General features: G+C 34.4%; 1 protein-coding gene across 1 annotated transcript in view; it reads left to right on the plus strand.

The window, feature by feature from the left end:
* Positions 1 to 23,532, plus strand: part of LOC111048476 (pre-mRNA-processing factor 19) — a 58,677-nt gene that overhangs the window by 4,318 nt on the left and 30,827 nt on the right. Inside the window, exons 2-5 of the mRNA XM_022334364.2 lie at positions 9,667 to 9,816; positions 10,565 to 10,845; positions 11,841 to 12,035; positions 20,750 to 20,935. Of these exons, the coding sequence (XP_022190056.1) occupies positions 9,667 to 9,816; positions 10,565 to 10,845; positions 11,841 to 12,035; positions 20,750 to 20,935 (812 nt within the window). The remainder of the gene's footprint in view (positions 1 to 9,666; positions 9,817 to 10,564; positions 10,846 to 11,840; positions 12,036 to 20,749; positions 20,936 to 23,532) is intronic.

Consider the following 23,532-nt stretch of genomic DNA (forward strand, 5'->3'; position numbering starts at 1 on the left):
TACCGTCGCTGGCCTCGAATGTCGCCGGTGTCTACCGTCGCTGGTCTCGACTGTCGCTGGTCTCTTCTGTCGTTTGCCTCGTTTGACATCGACCCATCAATATTTTAATATTAAAATTTATTCAATCATCAATTTTTAGAAATTAATCTATTTGCATTAAATATTAATATCGATTCCTATAAATTCATGAAAATTAATTGTTCAAAATATAGAATGGATAAAATAAGAAGAGGTCTGTACTGTATTTAATGTTCGCGAAAGTATTCGCATGTTCTCCACTTCGAATGGAGAGTCAAAATTGGAACGCGACCTGCACGGCGAAATTCGATCAAGGGCTCTGATTGGCTGAAAAGTTTAGTGTTCGGCGAACGGCTTGGAGAACGGTTAAAAGAGCGGCTTGTGGCAGCACAATTTTATTACGACAGAAATTATTACGAAAGAAGAAATTATAATAACATTCATGCAGAGATGCTCTATCTAAAAACAGTAACTTGAGATTAATTTCCAGAATAATGCAAAAATCTCCCTCACAAAGGCCCAGTTGCACAAAAGCCGGTTAAATTCTAATCCTGATCAACTTCACGTGAACCAAATCAGAGAAGACCATTTCAAAAAGATGGATCTACTGGAATTAATCAGGAATGAAAATAACCCGGCTTTTTCACAACCGGCACTAAGTACCTGGGGCCTATTTCAGTAAGGTACAAATATTGTTACCAACCATGGTTACGGACAAGTACTTGTAGTTACAAGTTTACAAGTAGGCCTACTCACGTTTCACAAAAATTTATGATCTACAAGTTTACAATTTTACAAGTCTACAAGTAGGCCTACTTCAATAGTAAACATAACCTATTTTCATGATAATTTCCTTTTTTCATCCTTCAAAAAGGTTACTTGTACTTTTCAATAATTACTTTGAAAATATTTGAAAGCAATATAGTTTTTTGTACAGTCTACTTCATTGATTGCTGAATTTGTAACCTACATAGTATATGTACTCTATATATATATATACTATATAATGTACTATATATAATGTATACTATATATACTGTGTATATATACTATAGTACACATAACCTATGATTAAATTCAATTTCCTAATGCATATATTTCCAAAATAATGGATTATAGAGGAATATAGGGCATTTTTGATTATTAGAATTATTTATTGAATATTTAAAATCATTTTAATGATCACTTGTAAATCCTTTTCATAGCTTTCCACTTTGGTAGAAATTTGTTGGCTACAATAAAAATCTTTGTGAAACACTTGTTCGTAACAAGCAAATCTTTTGTAAACTTGTAGAAATTCATTGTAACTACAAATTTACAATTCTGCTTTTGTGAAACGCTTGTAATCAGCTGTTCTCCAAAACCATGGTTGGCAACAAGACTTGTAACCTACTTGTACCTTTGTGAAACAGGCCCCTGATTGAATGATTACAAAGGTTCAACAGCAGCTGAGTCATAATTTTGACACAGTCCCACACACATGAACTCGCTCACTCACTTCATCTCCAACAGACGACGAAATAATTATAATTATTCCAAGGACGAATAATAATTATCCTTTTAATGTCCTTCAGCGAGTTTCTTCAGGGATGAGACCTAGTGCAATCGAATCAAACATATAAACATATAAATACACACAAACATATAAACATCCAAACATCTAAAAATATAAACAGATGTTGCTCGTTTAATAGTAGGCTATAGGATAGTCCAGTCACTATAGACATGAAAAAGGGGGTATTGTAGTTTTGATTTTTCAATATATTGTTTGGATACATAAGAGAAGTCCAGAACCAATTTTTGCATGCTAATTTCCTTCTGCTAGATACTGAATGGCCCAAACACAAAGTATTTTCGGTTCATTTTCCAGTTTCAAGCTATTTCTGCCAAAACCAGATAATGGACAGTAAAATTTGCTCTTGTCTTTTTTCAGATTATAAAATTCTGAATAAAATGGAGTCATCCCAAAATCTCTATATCTAATGTGTACCGGTACTGAGTTACAAATACGAGTAAAATAGTCAATTTTAATGAATTTTAGTTTTTAATCAACAATATCTTCCGATTGTCACAATTCTTATGTATAAGTCAAAATCCCTCTGGGTAATTGGAGAAAAAGTATGCCCAAGAGGTTATCTACCAGAAGATAGCAAGCACCATAACTTTCTAAATTGCATGATTGAATTGAAAAATCTTTCACAGCAATATGATAAAATGAACGCACATATTTTCAAAGAAGCTCTTTTAACACTTCGAACCGAAAATCTTCATGCTTCATCGTCGGTCTTCAGAGAAATTGAATTGAGGAGTATGAATGTTTACGATAATGAATTGAAAATGTTCCTTCTACCAACTACTTCAAAATATAGAATGGGATTCAGTATGGAGGGAGGCGGAGCTTACGTATCATTTGACAACAGTTCTCGCAGATTAGAACCAATGAAAAATATATTATGGTTAGTCGAGACACTCAAGTGATGCTTAATGAGGAACTGTTGGATGCTGTTTCGAAAATTGAATACCAAGAATCAGATGGATTGATGGAGTTCCAGGGAGCGGAAAAACACATCTAATTGTTGATAAACATCGACCAATGGAATACCTCATACTAACTCAAACAAGAGCCGCAATCAAAGGAATAAGATCAACTATACAGGAGAAACACGGAAATAAATTCAACTCAATCATCAATTCAAATTACAGAACCGTGACGTCGTTTCTAATTAATGGCTGCCACAAAAAATATAAGCGCGTATTCAACGATGAAGCTGTGCTTATGCACGCCGGCTTTGTGGGATTCGTCTCTGAGCTGACAGGCGCAGACGACATAGTACTGGTTGGAGACTCAAAACAAATATCTTACATCGAGAGAAGTGGTTTACCAGCAGTCTGGAAAAATATTTCTGTTTTCGCGGATCCGGATCCCTACCAATCAGTAACCAACAGGTGTCCAATGGATGTGTGCTGTTTGTTGTCCAACTACTACAATGATATCTGCACTACAAATAAAATTATTAGATCAATTGAACCAACAATAACTAACGGATAATCTCACAACCTACAACCACAAACTTTAATCCTCACATTCACGCAATCAGAAAAACAAATGGTACTGGAAGCTATTAAAAACAAGGCTCCCGCTGGCTCATTAACAATACTAACTATACATGAAGCTCAGGGTTTAACGTTTAGAGATGTTATCCTAGTGAGGAAAAATACTAAACCACACAAGATTTACAATAGCATTCAGTACATAATAGTAGCACTTAGTAGGCATACCAACTCATTCAGATATTTAACAGTTGGAGAGCAAGATCTCATGCTGTCATTAACTCAAAAAATACAATCAGTTGAGGACAAGGATATCTACAATTGGCACACAAATAATTATAAATACAAAAAAATGGCTGATTTGGATTTATTAGACATTGAAGACTTTTCGATTCCAAATTCACAAGATGTCAACTATACAATCCAACCTTTCAACTTGAAAATCATCAATTTCAACATCAGAAGCTACAATAGAAATTTTGAAGAATTTCTTATTCAACTGGAAGACATGAACGTGGATTTCGACGTGATAGTCTTAACGGAATGCTGGATTGCTGGTGGTGTTTCCTTGAAATCAATTAATAATTATTATATATACCTGCCACAAAACAGAAAACAATATTCTACAGAATGATGGAGTAATAATTTATGTCAAATCTGACTATTTTGTCGAAATAAAAGAAATTGCAGTTAGGCAAGCCAACTGTTTGAATATGCATTTAAAAATTGGGAAAGATACTTTTGTTATAACAGCGTTATATAGATCTCCATCACACTTGGACTTAACAGAATTTCTCATTGATCTGAGGCAGATTTTGGATGATAATGGAAAATATTTTAACATCGTTCTAGGAGATTTGAACATCAACACAAAAGAACCAAATCAGCACAGGCAACTGGAAGACTATGATAATCTACTCAGTGAATATGGATTCCTACATTGTATAAAGCAGGCAACTCGCATTGGAAATAATAGCGCTTCATGTATAGATCATATTCTGATAAACTTTAAAAAAGATATAATACCAATAGTTTTCCCAAATTCTATCACAGATCATTTTATAACTATTCTGGGAATTAAATATGATGCGGTGGAACACAATCACAACAGAAGAAAACCCTACTATGAAAGTATTGATTATAATAAACTTTCATTAGCACTAACGAATGAGACCTGGAATTCCGTGTACCTGCAGCTGATAGTGCTTTGAAGAGAATGATAGAAATACTGAAGAAATACACAGAAGAATGTAAAGTTATTAATAGAGTATTGTACACAAAAAGAAAAATTAAGCCTCGGATTACAAATGGATTAATTACATCAATAAGGAAGAGAGACAAAGCAAGAATAAAACAGCGAATCTATAGCTTAGAGAGTATTATAGAAGGTTCAGAAATCTACTAACAACTGTAATAGAAAATGCGAAGAAACAATACTTTTCAAGGCGATTTGAAACTTCCAGCAACTCTAAGCAAACATGGGATGTAATAAGAGAAATAACTGATGTGCAACGGCCAAGAACACAAATCCACCAAATCAACTTGGAAGGGAGAGAGTTGAAATTGGGAGATGATGATAAAGATATGGCAAATTCTTTCAATGATTTTTTATTAGTATTGGATCAAAACTGGCCCAGGACATTCTAAATAGCGATTGTAATGGCGCAGATGAGCATGCGGCAGCTGATCAGATAGTCTGCCGGTCATTATTCTTTACACCTGTCAGTGAGGACGAAATGATAAAATCATTTATAGCCTTAAAGCTAATAGTGCACCTGGACTCGATCATTTAAAACCAGATTTTTTCAAACAGAATAATACTATACTTGCCAAGCCTTTAACACATATTGCAAACAGAATTTTTGAGGAAGGTGTTTTCCATAGTGTCTTAAGGAAGCTGTTATTTGTCCAATCTTCAAAACAGGAGATAAGAAAGATATGAATTGCTACAGACCCATATCATTACTCAGTACATTATCAAAATTTTTGAAAAGTGTATCAAAACAAGACTGATCAGCTTTCTTGAAAAAAATAATCTTCTATCGCCAAACCAATATGGTAATAGATCTAGTCGCAGTACAAATGATGCTATCCACTATGTGACCACTCATAAAATAAACACTGAAGAGAAACCATTAGCAGTACTCTCAGATTTAAAGAAGGCTTTTGATACGGTGTCACATGACATTCTTCTTTCAAGGCTTGATAACTATGGAATAAGAGGAGTCGCATGGAATCTTTTCAAGAGCCACCTATATCAGCAGATGTTTTAAACAATTATTTTATAAATGTATCATGTGCTATTAATGCTAGTAACGTACCTTCTGAGAATCATTCAATTTTGTTAAATAAATTTAAAATGCCTTTGAACTTAGAAAATAATAATTTCAAATGGAAAAAAGTGGAACCAAAGCTGGTTCTTGACATTGTAAAAAATCTAAGCACTTCATCAGCAGGTGATATTTATGGCCTGAGCAATGTCGTTGTCAAAGGTTTCATAGAAGGTATACTGACACCTCTTACATTTCTGATTAATTCAGTTCTTATGGGTGGAAAATTTCCAGATTGCTTAAAGCTCAGTAAGGTAACTCCGGTTTACAAGAAAGGTGATAAAACGCAGCCTAATAGTTACAGACCAATAGCTTTAGTTCCTATAATAGGTAAGATTATTGAAGCCTGTATGTTTGTTCAATTGTACGACTATTTTAATTCCAATGACTTACTCTATGAACATCAATATGGTTACCGACCGAAACATTCTACCATAACAGCCGTTGAGACTGTTGTTAATAGGATATTAGAAGCATTTGAGAATAAGTTAATTGCAGGTGTGTGTCTAATAGATTTACAAAAAGCATTCGACTGCATATCACACACTATTCTGGAGAATAAATTACGCCACTATGGTATCTTGGGCAGTGAGCTAAATGTAATCATGTCTTATCTGCAGAATAGGAGACAAGGAGCTATAATTAGTTTTCATGTTATATATTATATTGTAATATGTATTTCAAATTTATATTTTGACGAAGCCTATTGCATTGATGTTATATGTTTAATGGCAAATAAAATTCTTATTCTTATTCTTATTCTTATTCTATAACAGCGTTATATAGATCTCCATCACACTTGGACTTAACAGAATTTCTCATTGATCTGAGGCAGATTTTGGATGATAATGGAAAATATTTTAACATCGTTCTAGGAGATTTGAACATCAACACAAAAGAACCAAATCAGCACAGGCAACTGGAAGACTATGATAATCTACTCAGTGAATATGGATTCCTACATTGTATAAAGCAGGCAACTCGCATTGGAAATAATAGCGCTTCATGTATAGATCATATTCTGATAAACTTTAAAAAGATATAATACCAATAGTTTTCCCAAATTCTATCACAGATCATTTTATAACTATTCTGGGAATTAAATATGATGCGGTGGAACACAATCACAACAGAAGAAAACCCTACTATGAAAGTATTGATTATAATAAACTTTCATTAGCACTAACGAATGAGACCTGGAATTCCGTGTACCTGCAGCTGATAGTGCTTTGAAGAGAATGATAGAAATACTGAAGAAATACACAGAAGAATGTAAAGTTATTAATAGAGTATTGTACACAAAAAGAAAAATTAAGCCTCTGATTACAAATGGATTAATTACATCAATAAGGAAGAGAGACAAAGCAAGAATAAAACAGCGAATCTATAGCTTAGAGAGTATTATAGAAGGTACAGAAATCTACTAACAACTGTAATAGAAAATGCGAAGAAACAATACTTTTCAAGGCGATTTGAAACTTCCAGCAACTCTAAGCAAACATGGGATGTAATAAGAGAAATAACTGATGTGCAACGGCCAAGAACACAAATCCACCAAATCAACTTGGAAGGGAGAGAGTTGAAATTGGGAGATGATGATAAAGATATGGCAAATTCTTTCAATGATTTTTTTATTAGTATTGGATCAAAACTGGCCCAGGACATTCTAAATAGCGATTGTAATGGCGCAGATGAGCATGCGGCAGCTGATCAGATAGTCTGCCGGTCATTATTCTTTACACCTGTCAGTGAGGACGAAATGATAAAATCATTTATAGCCTTAAAGCTAATAGTGCACCTGGACTCGATCATTTAAAACCAGATTTTTTCAAACAGAATAATACTATACTTGCCAAGCCTTTAACACATATTGCAAACAGAATTTTTGAGGAAGGTGTTTTTCCATAGTGTCTTAAGGAAGCTGTTATTTGTCCAATCTTCAAAACAGGAGATAAGAAAGATATGAATTGCTACAGACCCATATCATTACTCAGTACATTATCAAAATTTTTTGAAAAGTGTATCAAAACAAGACTGATCAGCTTTCTTGAAAAAAATAATCTTCTATCGCCAAACCAATATGGTAATAGATCTAGTCGCAGTACAAATGATGCTATCCACTATGTGACCACTCATAAAATAAACACTGAAGAGAAACCATTAGCAGTACTCTCAGATTTAAAGAAGGCTTTTGATACGGTGTCACATGACATTCTTCTTTCAAGGCTTGATAACTATGGAATAAGAGGAGTCGCATGGAATCTTTTCAAGAGCTACCTATCAAAACGAACACAATGTGTCAGATTCAATGAATGTATAAGCAACAAGCTGACTGTAAAGTTTGGAGTGCCACAAGGAACAGTACTAGGACCAATTCTTTTTCTTCTCTACATAAATCCATTATGCAACATGGAAATTAATGGATCAATCACCACCTTTGCAGATGATACTGTTCTACTGTTCTCTGAACCGACCTGGGAGATGACCTGGAGAGAAGCCGAGACTGGACTTCAGAGGGTGTCTCGCTGGTTGGCTGAAAATCTGCTAACATTGAATCATGAGAAAACCTTCTTTCTGACCTTTTCGGCGACTCAACATGGACAGCCAACAGGAGATGAGATAGTAATCAAGAATCAACGGAATAACACTTGATACACAGTTCACAGGAAACAGTCACAGAAATAGAGTTACAATGGACTCTTTTCTGCGCTGGGATCATCATCTCAATGAATTATGTGGGAGACTGAGGAAGACTATCTGCAGATTCAGGATTCTGAGGACACTGGTCCACAAGGGATGTCTAAGAGTTATCTACTTCTCTCTGGCACAGTCCCTCATGATGTATGGGATTGTGGGATGGGGAGGTGCAAGCTTCTTGCACATCGATCCGCTCTTCAGGGTACAGAAGCTGATCATGAGGGTCATCAACCAGAAGCCTCCACGCTATTCATCAGACCAGCTATTCAATGAGTTTGACGTGATGGATCCAAGACAGCTTTACTCCAAGGATATACTATGCAGATTACACAAGAACCCAACAACATTTCAAACCAGAAACCACAACACCAAATACAGGAATCTTCTCATCACCAGTGTTGCAAGGAAGGCACTATACCAGAGACATTTCAATCATTTAGCACCAAAATTATATAATCTACTTCCTGCAAACTTTAAACAGATTAATCATCCTAGAAAGTTCAAAACAATAGTACACAATTGGTTGATGAGCAAAGGAAGACAGAACATAGAAAACATTATTTCAAATAACAACTAATCACCTAATGACTTACTGAACACTAACTAATTAATAATACGCACAAAAAACTAACAAAACCTACTCTAGAAAATGGTACGCCATAGTGGAGTAGGTCAATTTCCAAACAGAAAAAACTAAACAAGTAGAGGACACATTATACGAATTTTTTGTAACTAACCATTGTATGTAATATTGTAATTTATCTAATATTTTGTGTAATTGATGTTGTAGTTTTTAGTTTTTTTGGGAAATAAACATTTATTTTATTTATTTGATTTTGTGCTCTTCAATCTGAGACTGGGTAGAGCACACAGAATTACGCCCAGAGGTATTTTGAATTATAAATTTGAATTGTGACAATCGGAATAATATTGAAAATGTTGCATGCTAAAATTGTTTTTAAACTTCTCTAATGTATCCAAACAATATATTGAAAAATCAGAACTACAATATATTGCAAGCACCAATGTATAAACCGGTAGTGACTGGACTATAATGTTTTTAATATTAAAGGTAGGTTAGGGAGTTTCGTTTTTTCTTCTAAATTGTCTTTTCTTATATTTTTTGAAATTTAGTGTACCATTATAATCATATAACGATGCTACATTTTGATGAAAAACATACTTGTGCAATTTTGAAATTATTATTTTAAGAATATCACGTTTTTCAAAATGGACCCCTTTCTGAGTAACCCCCATACCCCCCTCCCCAACCTATATTTTCTTCCATATTATTAATGTTTTTCAACCGGCGGGGAAAAACGTGAAATGTACGGGAATTGTACGGGAATTTTCTGGGCCTGATTCAGTGTACACCCTGTCTAGCTGTTCAAAGTCTAGAACTTAGCTAAATCCCGAGCTCGAAAACCGGCCCTAAATTATTATCGGTACAGTTGTAGGTAAGTTACATTTTATTTTAATTTTATCAAGTTCTAGTAAATTAAATTCAAATTAGACCACATATAGACTAATCCTAATCTGTATGTACTAAATAATTATTTTCTCTTTTCAGTATCAAACGAAGTTCCTGAGCACCCAGTTGTCTCACCGACGTCGGGTTCTATATTCGAAAGAAGACTAATCGAGAAATATATTATAGAAAATGGAATCGATCCAATTTCAGGAAAGGAGTTGACTGTAGAACAGCTTATTGATGTTAAAAGTAAGTGAAAGCTTGTTGTAAATCTTATAAGATTTTAGAAATCAAGTTTCTATAAGTACCTATCCAGTCCAGGATAGTTCTGTTTTAAATTAACCGAAAAACGTATGATTTTTTTTTATTTGAAAGACCATCGTCAATATGTTAATTTTATTTAATTAATGTCTATCAATGACGTACAATTCTGTTATATTTCCTAACTTTGTTCTTTGCTCTGCTGTAAATGCGGTTGAAAATTGTCAGAGGATATTGCAACCTAAGATATATTTACTGTACGAAACAACCTGCTTTATAGCTCCATGACACCCAAATGTGAATGTCTCATGAAAACTTTACTCATTTATGTTGATTCAAGTGTGAGAAAAAATAATCTTCTCAATTAAAACGAAAGCTCAAGGCTGTTTAGTTACTTGAAAATATATATTTATGACTTTTTATATTATATGCTTGGTATAAGCTTAGTACAGGGCACAGTTAGCTATAGTACTGTTCTACCTTGGAATTTATTTCAATTGTTTGAAATTGAAATTTATAAAATAAAAAACTGGGAAAGGGACAGTTTTGAGATGAGCCTTTTTTTCCTTTTTCAATCATTCATCTGATTTGTGATCATTTTCCATGTGAAAATAAATAAATTAGAAATACTTATACGCATTCGTCGTGCAATGAAGTTCTTGTGTTTTGTTTTTCAACTCTAACGCTGTCTGTTATTGGAGGTAGCCTAATAGTAGATTGTTGCGATTGATTTCAGCCACGCCGATAGTGAAACCGAAGCCGCCATCGGCGACCAGCATTCCGGCCATTTTGAAAACGTTGCAGGACGAATGGGACGCGGTGATGCTGCACAGCTTTACGCTGCGTCAGCAACTGCAGACGGCACGTCAGGAGCTGAGTCACGCGCTGTACCAGCACGACGCTGCGTGTCGCGTCATCGGCCGACTCACCAAGGAGGTCACGGCCGCCAGAGAGGCTCTCGCCACGCTCAAGCCGCAAGCGGGTATCGCACAGCCGCCCGCCGGTATTCCGCAGCCGGTCAGTTACACGCTTATTGCAGGACAAACCATAGTTTCGGATTTTACTCCTGTAATGCCACATCTACATGTTGGCTCGCCGAAGCTGGCTACCGTTGACCTTCATTGGACACTAGGTAAACTGCAGGCTGGACCAGCGACTAGGCCAACATGTAGATGTGGCATAAAGTCCTTTCGCACTGTGTAGGCTACTACTTGTGTATGTTCAAACGTATCTGAACAGCTTTATTCTGGTAATTAGAAATTCTGAATGCTCATTCAACAAAGATAACATTGTAAATGATGTGCAGTAGTTATAATTGGAAGTAGAGCAATTGAAGCTTGAAATATTCTTCAAAATTGTATTATTTTTTCTTACGTTTAAACGTATCTGAACCACTCTATTTTGTTAATTAATTTCAGAATCAGAATGTACTTCTCATCCGACCAAGATCATAACTAGATACTTTATGAATTATGTGCAGTAGTTTTAATTGAAAGAATTACACTTCTAGTTATTCACACTCCTAAAAAGTCCGGTCGGTAGGCCTTAACTGAAAAATACTCTCACATGCGATTATGTTCCCATTCATAACTCACCACATAATTGTAGAAAAATCAAAGCGATGATTTGATCATTAGAATTCATGGATATTTAAAAATCACTCAAATCCAATTGCGTTTGGATTCGTTAAGTTATTTGAACTATAAAATAATATTGTGCTGTATAACATACATGCTTTTCAAGCGATTATTCAAGCATCCGTATTCTGTTCTGCATGGTGGCAGTCTTGTTCTCATTGGATCTGATTGTAAAATATCCATTTTTATAGTATTTTTGTTAGTCTACAAGACTTGGCGTGCAATGAAGATTATTTCCCTTGGTTTTCCTTAGTAAGTCATCTCCCTGATATCCTCTCCTGGTTGGTCAATTTTTATACATGATTTCTTGATATACTGGGTTCTCCAATACTGATCGATTTCAATATTTACCTCTTTATACAATTTGAATTTCAGGCGATTGCCGTTGAGGCCGGTGGTGTGGCTAACCAACCGACAGAGCAAGCCGGCATGACCCCCGAGATTATCAAGAAACTGCAAGACAAGGCCACAGTTCTCACCCAGGAGAGAAAGAGACGTGGCAGAACAGTACCTGAAGATCTTGTCTCGCATGAAAACATCAGGAGCTTCCACACTTTGTCTTCACATCCTGTAAGAAGTTGCAAAATCATAAACAATTTCAAGTTCGATTTGTTATTGCAGCATGGAGGAAATTCAAAACATTTTATTATCACAGATTCATTTAATATAAATAGATTGATAAAAATATCATAGATAACTAATAGTTTGGTCGGCTTGAAAGATTGGTATCAACAGCTAGTTATAATCCTCTTGTCGACGCTCTCCTAACTTTAAAATTCCTTAGAGACCAAATTACAATCTTCCGACTACTTTTGAAAATTGGAGAAATAATTTCAATTATTTCTGACAAACTTTCTCGCTTCCACCACCCGCTTATCTTTTGAAACAAAAAAGTTTTCAGGATGTCGAAAGTTTCATGTTTTTGCTCGAGATGTCTCGGCATCGACGGACATAATCATTAGGCTAATTAGAAAAAAAACAAGAGGTCGAATAAAAATAATTCAAACACCATTAGAGAGGAGAAATTCTCCCTATTATTTTTATACAAAATTCTCTCTTTTTCATCTCATAATTCTTAGAGAAGTGATATTCAAAAGAAAAACATATATTATAATGTTTTCAATTTTATCAATTAAATATCCTTTTAATCCTTCAACTCTTGAACGTTTTTCGCATGATTGGAATAGGTGATGATATTCTACAAAAAAATCTGGTTAGATTAGAAATTTGAGAAAATCGCAATTTTACACAAATTGGCAACGCTGTTATTTGTTCTGATGAAGGGCCAAGTCTCATCTTATTTTTTACAAACTATAGTATGGAGGAGACGAATAAGGGATAAGTATTCATCTGAATCAATTCAACCTTACATGAATTAATTCTCTAGTAATCATTTATCCTTATGGAAATTGAAGCTCACCAGTATTTAAATCATTCAGTTGTTATCAGAAAACTCATGGCTGATTGACTATGTTCCATATTTATGAATGTTTCTTAGTTGTTTAGTCACGAGTTTTGCTCCGTACGATTCTAGTCCTTAGTTGTTAAATACCTAGTGATGTAAAATTCCCTGGAATTTAAGATCGAGGAATTTTAGGGAAATATTCCCAAAAATCATAAATTCCCGGGAATTTGAGGAAATTTATGATTTCTTTCATAAAAAATGACCGAAAAAGACGTTTTCTGTTACACAAGGTCTCAATCACCTGCTATACAACATATTTATGTAAGAAATATGAAGATGAATAACTTATAAATTGCAGTAAGTTCAAAGAAAACAGTAATTTGAAGTTTATAGACTGAAAAGAGAAATGAGCACTTGATAAATCATTCAATTGCACCACTATTATCATGCTTCTTTCATGTCTTACGAGTTGAATAAGATTTTTTTCTTACAAATAAATGCCTGTAAATCAGGTAAACAAAGTCAACAAAGTATTGAGTGTAATTTAACTTTCATTGCATGATTTTATTCAATTTCTCCGCACAAAAATAATTGACCCCCTAAATAAAGATTAGAGTAGAATATAATTCAAAAATTAGAAATTATAAAATACAGCAAAATAGGCTAAACTAAAACAAGAAGCATACTCGAGTTTAATTCAATATTAAAAAGAAAATAATTCTCACAACCAATGAGCTCACAACCTTTCAAGAGTCAATGAGGCTCACTTAACTTGTAATAAGATACTAGTCCAGGCAACGAATGCTCAAAAAGATATAGATAGAAAAGTTTGGAACCCAATTTTTACTTTCCTTGCCCTATTACCATAGATAGGTAAGGAAAGTATTGCTTTCCGAAAAAAATTAAGGTACCCCAATTTCTAAATTTCTATACATTTCAAGGTCCCCTGAGACCAAAAAAGTGGTTTTTGGGTATTGGTCTTATATGTGTGTGTGTGTGTATGAGTGTATGTGCGTCTGTGTACACGATATCTCATCTCCCAATTAACGGAATGACTTGAAATTTGGAACTTAAGGTCCTTTCACTATAAGTATCCGACACGAACAATTTCGATCAAATGCAATTAAAGATGGCGGCAAAAATGGCGAAAATGTTGTCAAAAACAGGGTTTTACTTTCCTTGCCCTATTACCATAGGTAAGGAAAGTATTGCTTTCCAAAAAAAATTAAGGTACCCTAATTTCAAGTTTTCTATACGTTTCAAGGTCCCCTGAGTCCAAAAACATGATTTTTGGGTGTTGGTCTGTGTGTGTATGTGTGTATGTCTGTGAACACGATAACTCCATTCCTAATTAACCGATTGACTTTTTAAACTTGAGGTCCTTATACCATAAGGATCCGACAATAAGAAATTCAATAAAATTCAATTCAAGATGGCGGAAAAAATGGCGGATGATTACTAAAAAACCATGTTTTTCACGTTTTTCTCGAAAACGGCTCTAACGATTTTCTTCAAATTTATACCATGGATAGCTATTTATAAGCCCTATCTACTGATATGAGTCTCATTTCTGGGAAAATTCCAGGAGCTCCGTAATATTCTTGAGAAAAATGGTGGATAATGACTAAAAAACCATGTTTTTCACGGTTTTCTCGAAAACGGCGTCAACGATTTTCTTCAAATTCATACCATACATAGCTATTCATAAGCCCTATCAACTGACATGAGTCTCATTTTTGGGAAAATTGCAGGAGCTCCGTAATATTCTTGAGAAAAATGGAAGATAATTACTAAAAAACCATGCTTTTCACGATTTTCTCAAAAATTACTTGACCGATTTTTTTCAAATTCATACCCTGTATAGTTATTTATCAGCTCTATCAACTGGAATGAGTCTCCTTTCTGGGAAACCAATGGGGGGTCCACCCCATCCTTGAGAAATGGACTTTGTAACCTCCTCGTGCATGAGGTAGGTAGGTAGAGCAGTTTATAAAAAGAACACAGTCATAGTCGAGATATTTCATCTGTAGAACAGCTGTTTCGACGAATTTTGAAAAAATCATAGAGTTTCACAATTTTCACAAAGGAAATAGTACTCTGAAAACAATATTATATATATAAACATATAAAGTAGTCTGATCGTAGTTGCAAATATTTTGCCGCCAATCGTCATTATGTTATTCCCCTAAATTATTCTCGTCTAAGAATGAGGCTTACAGTTCAATGAGCAAGGAAAGTTGTGTGAGTGTACCACACCAGATTTTTTCACGATTTTCTCAAAAACGGCTCTAACGATTTTTTTCAAATTCATACCCTGTATAGTTATTTATCAGATCTATCAACTGGCATGAGTCTTTTTCCTGGGAAACTAATGGGGGGTCCACCCCATCCTTGAGAAATGGACTTTGTAACCTCCATCTCGTGCATGAGGTAGGTAGGTAGGTAGAGCAGTTTATAAAAAGTACACAGTCATAGTCAAGATATTTCATCTGTAGAACAGCTGTTCTGACGACTTTTTAAAAAATCATCGAATTTCACAATTTACACGAAGGAAAAAGTACTCTGAAAACAATAATTATATATACACATATACAGTAGTCTGATCGTAGTTGCAAATAATATGTTGCCGCCAATAATTGCCATGATGTTATTCCCCTAAATTATTCTCGTTTGAGAATGAGGCTTACTGTTCAATGAGCAAGGAAAGTTGTGTGAGTGTACCACACCAGATTTTTGGGTGTTGGTCTGTGTGTGTATGTGTGTATGTCTGTGAACACGATAACTCCATTCCTAATTAACCGATTGACTTTTTAAACTTGAGGTCCTTATACCATAAGGATCCGACAATAAGAAATTCAATAAAATTCAATTCAAGATGGCGGAAAAAATGGCGGATGATTACTAAAAAACCATGTTTTTCACGAAAACGGCTCTAACGATTTTCTTCAAATTCATATCATGGATAGCTATTTATAAGCCCTATCAACTGACATGAGTCTCATTTCTGGGAAAATTTCAGGAGCTCTGTAATATTCTTGAGAAAAATGGCGGATAATGACGAAAAAACCATGTTTTTCACAGTTTTCTCGAAAACGGCTTTAACGATTTTCTTCAAATTCATACCATACATAGCTATTCATAAGCCCTATCAACTGACATGAGTCTCATTTTTGGGAAAATTGCAGGAGCTCCGTAATATTCTTGAGAATAATGGCAGATAATTACTAAAAAACCATGCTCTTCACGATTTTCTCAAAAATTACTTGACCGATTTTTTTCAAATTCATACCCTGTTTAGTTATTTATCAGCTCTATCAACTGGAATGAGTCTCCTTTCTGGGAAACCAATGGGGGGTCCACCCCATCCTTGAGAAATGGACTTTGTAACCTCCTCGTGCATGAGGTAGGTAGGTAGAGCAGTTTATAAAAAGAACACAGTCATAGTCGAGATATTTCATCTGTAGAACAGCTGTTTCGACGAATTTTGAAAAAATCATAGAGTTTCACAATTTTCACAAAGGAAATAGTACTCTGAAAACAATATTATATATATATAAACATATAAAGTAGTCTGATCGTAGTTGCAAATATTTTGCCGCCAATCGTCATTATGTTATTCCCCTAAATTATTCTCGTCTAAGAATGAGTCTTACAGTTCAATGAGCAAGGAAAGTTGTGTGAGTGTACCACACCAGATTTTTTCGTGATTTTCTCGGAAACGGCTCCAACGATTTTGATCAAATTCATACCTAAAATAGTCATCGATAAGCACTATCAACTGCCACAAGTCCCATATCTGTAAAAATTTCAGGAGCTCCGCCCCATCAATGCAAAGTTCGATTTTAGATTCCCAATTATCAGGCTTCAGATACAATTTAAACAAAAAAAATCATGTGGAGTAGATTGAGCATGAAAATCTCTACAATTAATGTTCAGTAACATTTTCACCTAAAATTGAAAATAAGCTTTAAATTCGAGAAAATATGATTATTCAATTGCAAATTATTGTTGATTCTATTAAATCATTCACTATGAAGAGATAGCAGACCTCATGTGTGTCTCCAGCGTTATTGCCCTTTCACCAGCTGACTAAAAATCTTTGAATAGTAACTTTGAGATGCGCGGGAACACTAGCGTCAGGTGATCAATTTTCATAACGGCAAGGAAAGTTGTGTGAGTGCGCCACACCAGATTTTTAACATTTTTGTTATCAGATGTTAATTACAAAAGTCAATAAAAAGTAACTTGAGTTATTAATAAAAAGTTGCCAACTTGACTGAATCGACAAAAATTTATCTTAACAAAAGTTAATAACACGTTTTTTTAATAGAAAATAGGATGAGGACTTTTGATATATTTACCCCCTTACTACCCTTAAAAGAGCTACGGGGTCAATAATTGTGTTCCAAAATTTTCCCTCTATAATATTTCATTGACTGGACTGGACTATACGAGTATTTAATAGACAGTGAGTGAGTGAGCAAAAACCGGCTCAAAGAATGATGATTTATTGATTATATCAATGCAAAATGTGGCTGAGCTTGATCAATATCAAATAGAATGATGATTTATTGATTATATTGATGTAAAATATGAGTGGGATTGATCAATTTCAATCATTTTTAGATCAATTTTATAAATTCCCTCAAGTTCCCTTAAATTTCCATAATTTCTTGGCCTCGGAAATATTCCCGGAAATATTGCCAAATCATAAGCTCATTCCCACTGGGAATATTCCCGATCTACATCACTATAAATACCCCTAAATATTCTGAGAGCAGAACTAGGGATCTATGTTAATTTCAAGGTAATACTCAATCTAAATTGTTTTGTCGGTCCCGGCTGAAGTGTGTAAGCACGGTAAGAGACGCCTCTACCAATTATGTAAGCAAAATGAGGAACGGCGGGAGAAGCCTCCACCAAATATGTAAGGAGGATATGCCTTCACCAATTATGTACGGAGAAAAACAGAAATACTAGAACTTTATTTAATTGCTAACTTTCGGTTTACATGGTTGAAAATGATAAATATTAATTTTTCTCTATTCCAAAAAGGTAAAATATAAATACAAACACAATATTAAAATTGAATTTAATGGGGAAACTACTCGCTGCTGCTTATGATGATTCAATCTTTGTGGTTATGAAAATAAATTAATAACAATGATCTTATCCAGTAATCACCTACCTTTTGAATATGGTTTCCCCCTTTGGCATCCACTGGTTTAATCGCTACTTTACAGTTAGTATTTTTAAAAGAACAAAAATTAACTGAACCCATAAATAGGTTCAGAACCCGTCTCCCTTAATAATAATTATTTTAAACTGCCCCATCTGTGACAGAATAACTGTATTATAAAACGAAACGAAAGTCTAGCCTTTTTCACTGGATCAGCCGGACTTTACTCCCAGTCCTAACGAACGAGCTCTGCTCCAAAAGCTAAATTTTGGGTATTAATATAAACTCAAACATGAAAGCCATTTCAAGTACATATTTTTATCCGTCGCACAAGCGGCACGTTTGTTATTAGAAACAAAAAGAAGCTACGTTAATATTGACAAATAAAATAAACAAGCAATATATTTGGGACCAAAAATTTACAATTCAATACCAAGTTACATTAGGGAAGAATTCAATAGACACAGGTTCAAGAAAAGTTTATTTTCCTGGTTGGTTGATATTGGAGTGGAAAATTGTGAAAATTTAGTTAGACTGTAAATATTGAAACTATTTATTCTTCATTCTTCTCTTTACTGTTTTTCATTTTTCTAAAAATAACCTTTCTTATAATTATCCTTAATAGAACATTAATATTTATCTACTAATTTCATAATTTTGTTTGTATTATAAATTTTTACTTATTTTATTATAAAAAACCTTAATCTCATATCAGTGAATGAAGTTTTTAAATAGTAATTATAACACGCAATAAGCAACTAATTACTTATACCCCAACACATATAATTTATGGTGGGGTGTATATTTATTCATTGAAATTATCATTTATTCATTGTTGAAACACCGCTGATTTATGTGGTTACATTACAATACAATCTTTCTGTCGATGACAAAGATTGTTCAAAGACAAAAACTCTGTTCATTGAACTTTCTTAATTTAAAACTATAATCCTGATCAATATGAGATAAATATATCATTCATATATATGTCCCATATGACCAGGTGATACATCACCCATCCTGCTGAAAGACTCGTCCCTGAGTGTAGTTAAGAGGGGAACAAAAATTAGAAAAAAAGAAAAATATAAACAAAATAATATACTTTGAAAACTGACGTGCGCTTGATTGACGTGATAATTCGAATTTTAGGGGTTCTGGAATAAAGATAGGGTAGAGTAGTTCTCAACTATGTAGATAATCCTCCGAAGTCCTCGTCGATGTAGGCTACTAGTAGACGTCCTTGTATGTGACGTCCTCTGCATTCCTCCGATGTGATGTGTGGTGTATGGAACTTGCGTCCGCCAATGCCCGTCTATGACCATCATAGTTGCTTCAGCTACTTCAGGCCTCCAGCCACCATGTACTAGAGATAAGATGATAATCGTAAAGTATCCATATTTCTGGTTGAAGTCTAGCCATCTCTCAACTGTCGAAGAAATCTCTCGCAGCTCAGCTCGCAAATAGTAAAATTGTATGCATGTGTCCAACTATAATTGATACGGTAGTCGAGTAGTCACTGGATCTCAATTCATTCAATTTAGCCGCCAAAAGTAAGAAATCTGCCAGCATTTAAACCCACCGATTCTGGTTTCTACAGAAGATGAAATTATTGCATCGGTATACTGAAGCTCTGATTAGCGCCTGATGTCCTCTCCGTTGTTGAGTATCCTCCAGATCTTCAGGAAAATCGATCTCGTAGAGTGTAGTGACAATTCACAAGTCGCCTTGCGCTGAAGCTGAAGTCATCTCGAACAAGCTTGTGAAATCCACGAAGTCCTTGAGTGTTTGATTCATGGAGTCCATGAAATCCCGCGAAGTCCTGAAGTACTCGAGGTGAAGTCCACGTATTCCCGCGAAGTCCGAAATCAAAAGATGTAATATGAGAACTACTACTTATAGGAATCATATTGAAATATGAATAAATAAGAAAAAATCAAATTTAATTCAAGGGAAATTTAAGGAAAGGATAAACCCCTTTACAATTATAAGAAACTATTTCATGTACCAATCTCAAAGTCTACTAAACTTTTCATTACACAATTATAAAACTCTACAGCTAACCCTAAACAAAATATCAAATTCAATAAAAATAACTTCGAAAAGAGAAATACTAAAGTTCAATTGAATAAAAACCAAACTGTTGAGTAGCGACCACAAAAAATCTAAAAATTTAATACGATAATTTCAAAAAGAAGAAAATATTCAATCTCAAATCAGACAAGAAATGCCAAGTAACGACCATAATATTTAACAAACTTCAAATTCGATAAAATGACTCGAAGAAAGATCAAGATGACTTGAAAAATCAATAAATATCAAGAGCAATAATACATGAATTAAGTAGAAAACTATTTGACAAGTTTCTGTACATACAATGAAATTCGACCAATATTAACGTTAACAATAATATTCAAAACAATAATTGTATGAAAGGTAGTTAATTTCTGATTGATATCATAACAAAATGAATAATTGATTGACTGGACATGATTAGGTGAATAAAACATGAATAAAAAAAGGTGACAAGTGTGACAGTTTTTTGACCCATTAACGGCTTGAATATAATATAGGCCTATACCTTGCGAGGTGGAACCTTCCCGCAAGATTCTCCCCACCTATAATAAGCCATATCAAACCACATACTGTGTTATGTCAAGTTTCAATTCTCATTTCTCATGACATTTTTGAACATTTGTTCAGGGTCTCCACAGTGCCAGTATACCCGGTATTTTATCTTTGGACATTCATGCTGCTGACACAAGCAAGATTTTGACTGGTGGAAACGATCGTAATGCAACTGTGTTCAATAAGGAAACCGAACAGGTGGTAGCTGTGCTCAAGGGCCATACAAAAAAAGTCACTAGAGTCATCTATCATCCTGATGAGGTAAGTCGATTGTCAATCATTGAATTATAATGTGAGTTTCTTTATAATATTCTCCCGTATAAATTTCAATAACTCTCGATTCCAATTGTTGATTAAATCGTCTTATAAGTCCTTTCCTAGTTGACTGACTGAACATAATTTTTTAAAGCATATGCTATATCTAGTAATTACCTATACTTTCTATAGGTAATATAAAATGTATTCATCTTCTGTAATCCAGCCTATTTCACTCACATGGTTTATCGCCATTCAAGTGTCTTGATTGCCTTCACATTTCAATGTGATCAATTGAATTCAATTAAATAACTAATTATTAATAATAATAATAATTATTATTATTATTTCCATTAAGATGTCTATAAAAGAACAAAAAACAATATCATATAAAATAATATTAATTACACTGTATGAATAGTTAAGTGATATAAAAGTCTGTATGTAGCTAATGTCGTGAAAAAAAAACAAAATATCACTTCTACACACACAAACATCTGAAAGGAAATAATTAGGTACTCCCGAGGCAAAGGCCTATGTGGGAGTCCCAGCATAAAGAAATAAACCAGAAACACACTTATAATTTGTATATGAACAAAAATATAATAATAAACTGAGGTAAACTTATGTATTATTTACATTAAAATATTAAATGTTTGATTTAATTTGTTATTTTGTGGTAACGTCGCTTGGTCGGGCTACAACTTACTAATTTTGTGTTGTCAATATTATTCAGAATCAGTCCTTTACTTAAATTATACATCATTGGAATCAACTGTAGATTTCGAAGTCTAAAAAAAATATTTTAACAAAATTATTTCTATCAGGATTCAAGTTAATTTGTTGAAGAAGACTTCAACATCATTCGTTTCTAATAACCATTAACCAGTCTTTCAATTTAACCTTGAAGCGTACCATATTATTCAGCTGTTTCAATTTTCTAAGGGTAACATGTTATACACTCTTGGTGAGATATAAAGTTGGTGGAATCCAGTTCCCTGTCGATCTCTATAAGTGCTACTAGCTGGATTAAGTTTACCACTTCTAATGAAAAAGATCATCAACACTTTATAGAAATATAGATATCTTAGTTGGAGAAACCCCCATTCTTTGAATAAGGGATATGAACTTGTCATACGGTGCTTCTTTAGATTGTCTTTAGCTCTTTTGCTTTTTATTATGTCTATAGATTTAAGTTTCAACTTATTATTTCCTCTTAATAAAATTATATTTTATGTAGAAATTCTTATTATGTGTAGAATGAGCAATCGCTTGTTTATGCCTTCTCTATGGTTAATTATTATATTTTTCCACAAAGATAGTTGAAAATAACTTTCAAAAATTCAATATAATGTCTGCTCCTAAATTTTTGACATAAAGAATATATATTTATCTAAATAAAGAAAATTTAATTTGCTAGACTATTATAGATGTAGATACAGTTTATTGACCTTGACACGTTGAATTACTTTTGGGACTACAGTCTCGCCGTTCAAACACATGTATTTTTCAAGCGCGAGTCCAAGAAGCTCCACAGAGTCGTCAACAGATAGCGAAGTTGAACGCTAGCGGCGGTTGCAAATTATAGCATCACTTCTTAAGAAGAGTATCGCGTTAGCTCTCATACAGTGCAGACGTACTCGTAGTGTAGTGCAGTAGAAGTAGTGAGTCAGCAGTTGATTGTTCACGGTATTTAAGTGGAACAAAACATTGCATCAAATTTCGGTTAAAATCCGCCGTCTTTATGCAATCGAAGTGACCTACTTTCGCGCGGCCTTCAATTTTCGTTCGCGCTCGCGTTTCCGCGATCGTGAGTGAGTACGAGGGCTTTTCGAAAAGTATGTTCGCAAATTATTGACTATGGCTACGTCAAGTGGAAAATTGTTGAAACTACCCAGTTTTCTTGCCCCGGAGTTTGAAGAGCAAGAAGACGAGGAAAGCAACATCGAGAACATGGACACCACCAAACCATCAGAGATCCAGTGTTCACCGGATGGTTATATTAAATCAAATAAGCTCCATTCAGCCGCCGAGCATGCACTCTTCATCGCCTGGAAGGAGTCGGATGAGAAGAGAAAGCAGCTAGAGAAGAGCAACGTAGAACTTCAGCGGAGAATTGAAGACTTTGAATTGCGATTTCAAAAAATAGAACAGAACATTCAACAACCATGCAGTCCAGCAGTTGCTGAAAACTACTCAACTAATGAGGAGGAGTTGGCAAAAGAGACTGAGTGGATCAGGCCCGTAACAAACGTACTACAAAGAAGAGGAAACTAAATAGTACTTTGTCTCCTGAACCAAAGAATGAGCCTACTGGTAACCATCGTCAGTTGAACAAAATCACCTCATTGCAGAAGAATAAAGGTGAGGAAGTAAAGAACAAGAAGAAAGAAACGCCACCGCCACCAATCATAGTGGATGGTATAAAGAGCCTGGAGTCTCTTCATAAAAGTTTGAAAAAAGTGACTTCAGATGAAAAATTTAGAATAAAGCTCTTGAGTAGAGAGACTTTCAAAGTAAATTCAGTAGATTCAGAAACGTACAGAAATATTACAAAAGAATTAATCAACGATGGTTTCAACTGGCACTCGTATGAAAACAAA

Source organism: Nilaparvata lugens, chromosome 10 (assembly GCF_014356525.2).
Source record: "Nilaparvata lugens isolate BPH chromosome 10, ASM1435652v1, whole genome shotgun sequence".
NCBI classification, from domain to species: Eukaryota; Metazoa; Arthropoda; class Insecta; order Hemiptera; family Delphacidae; genus Nilaparvata; species Nilaparvata lugens.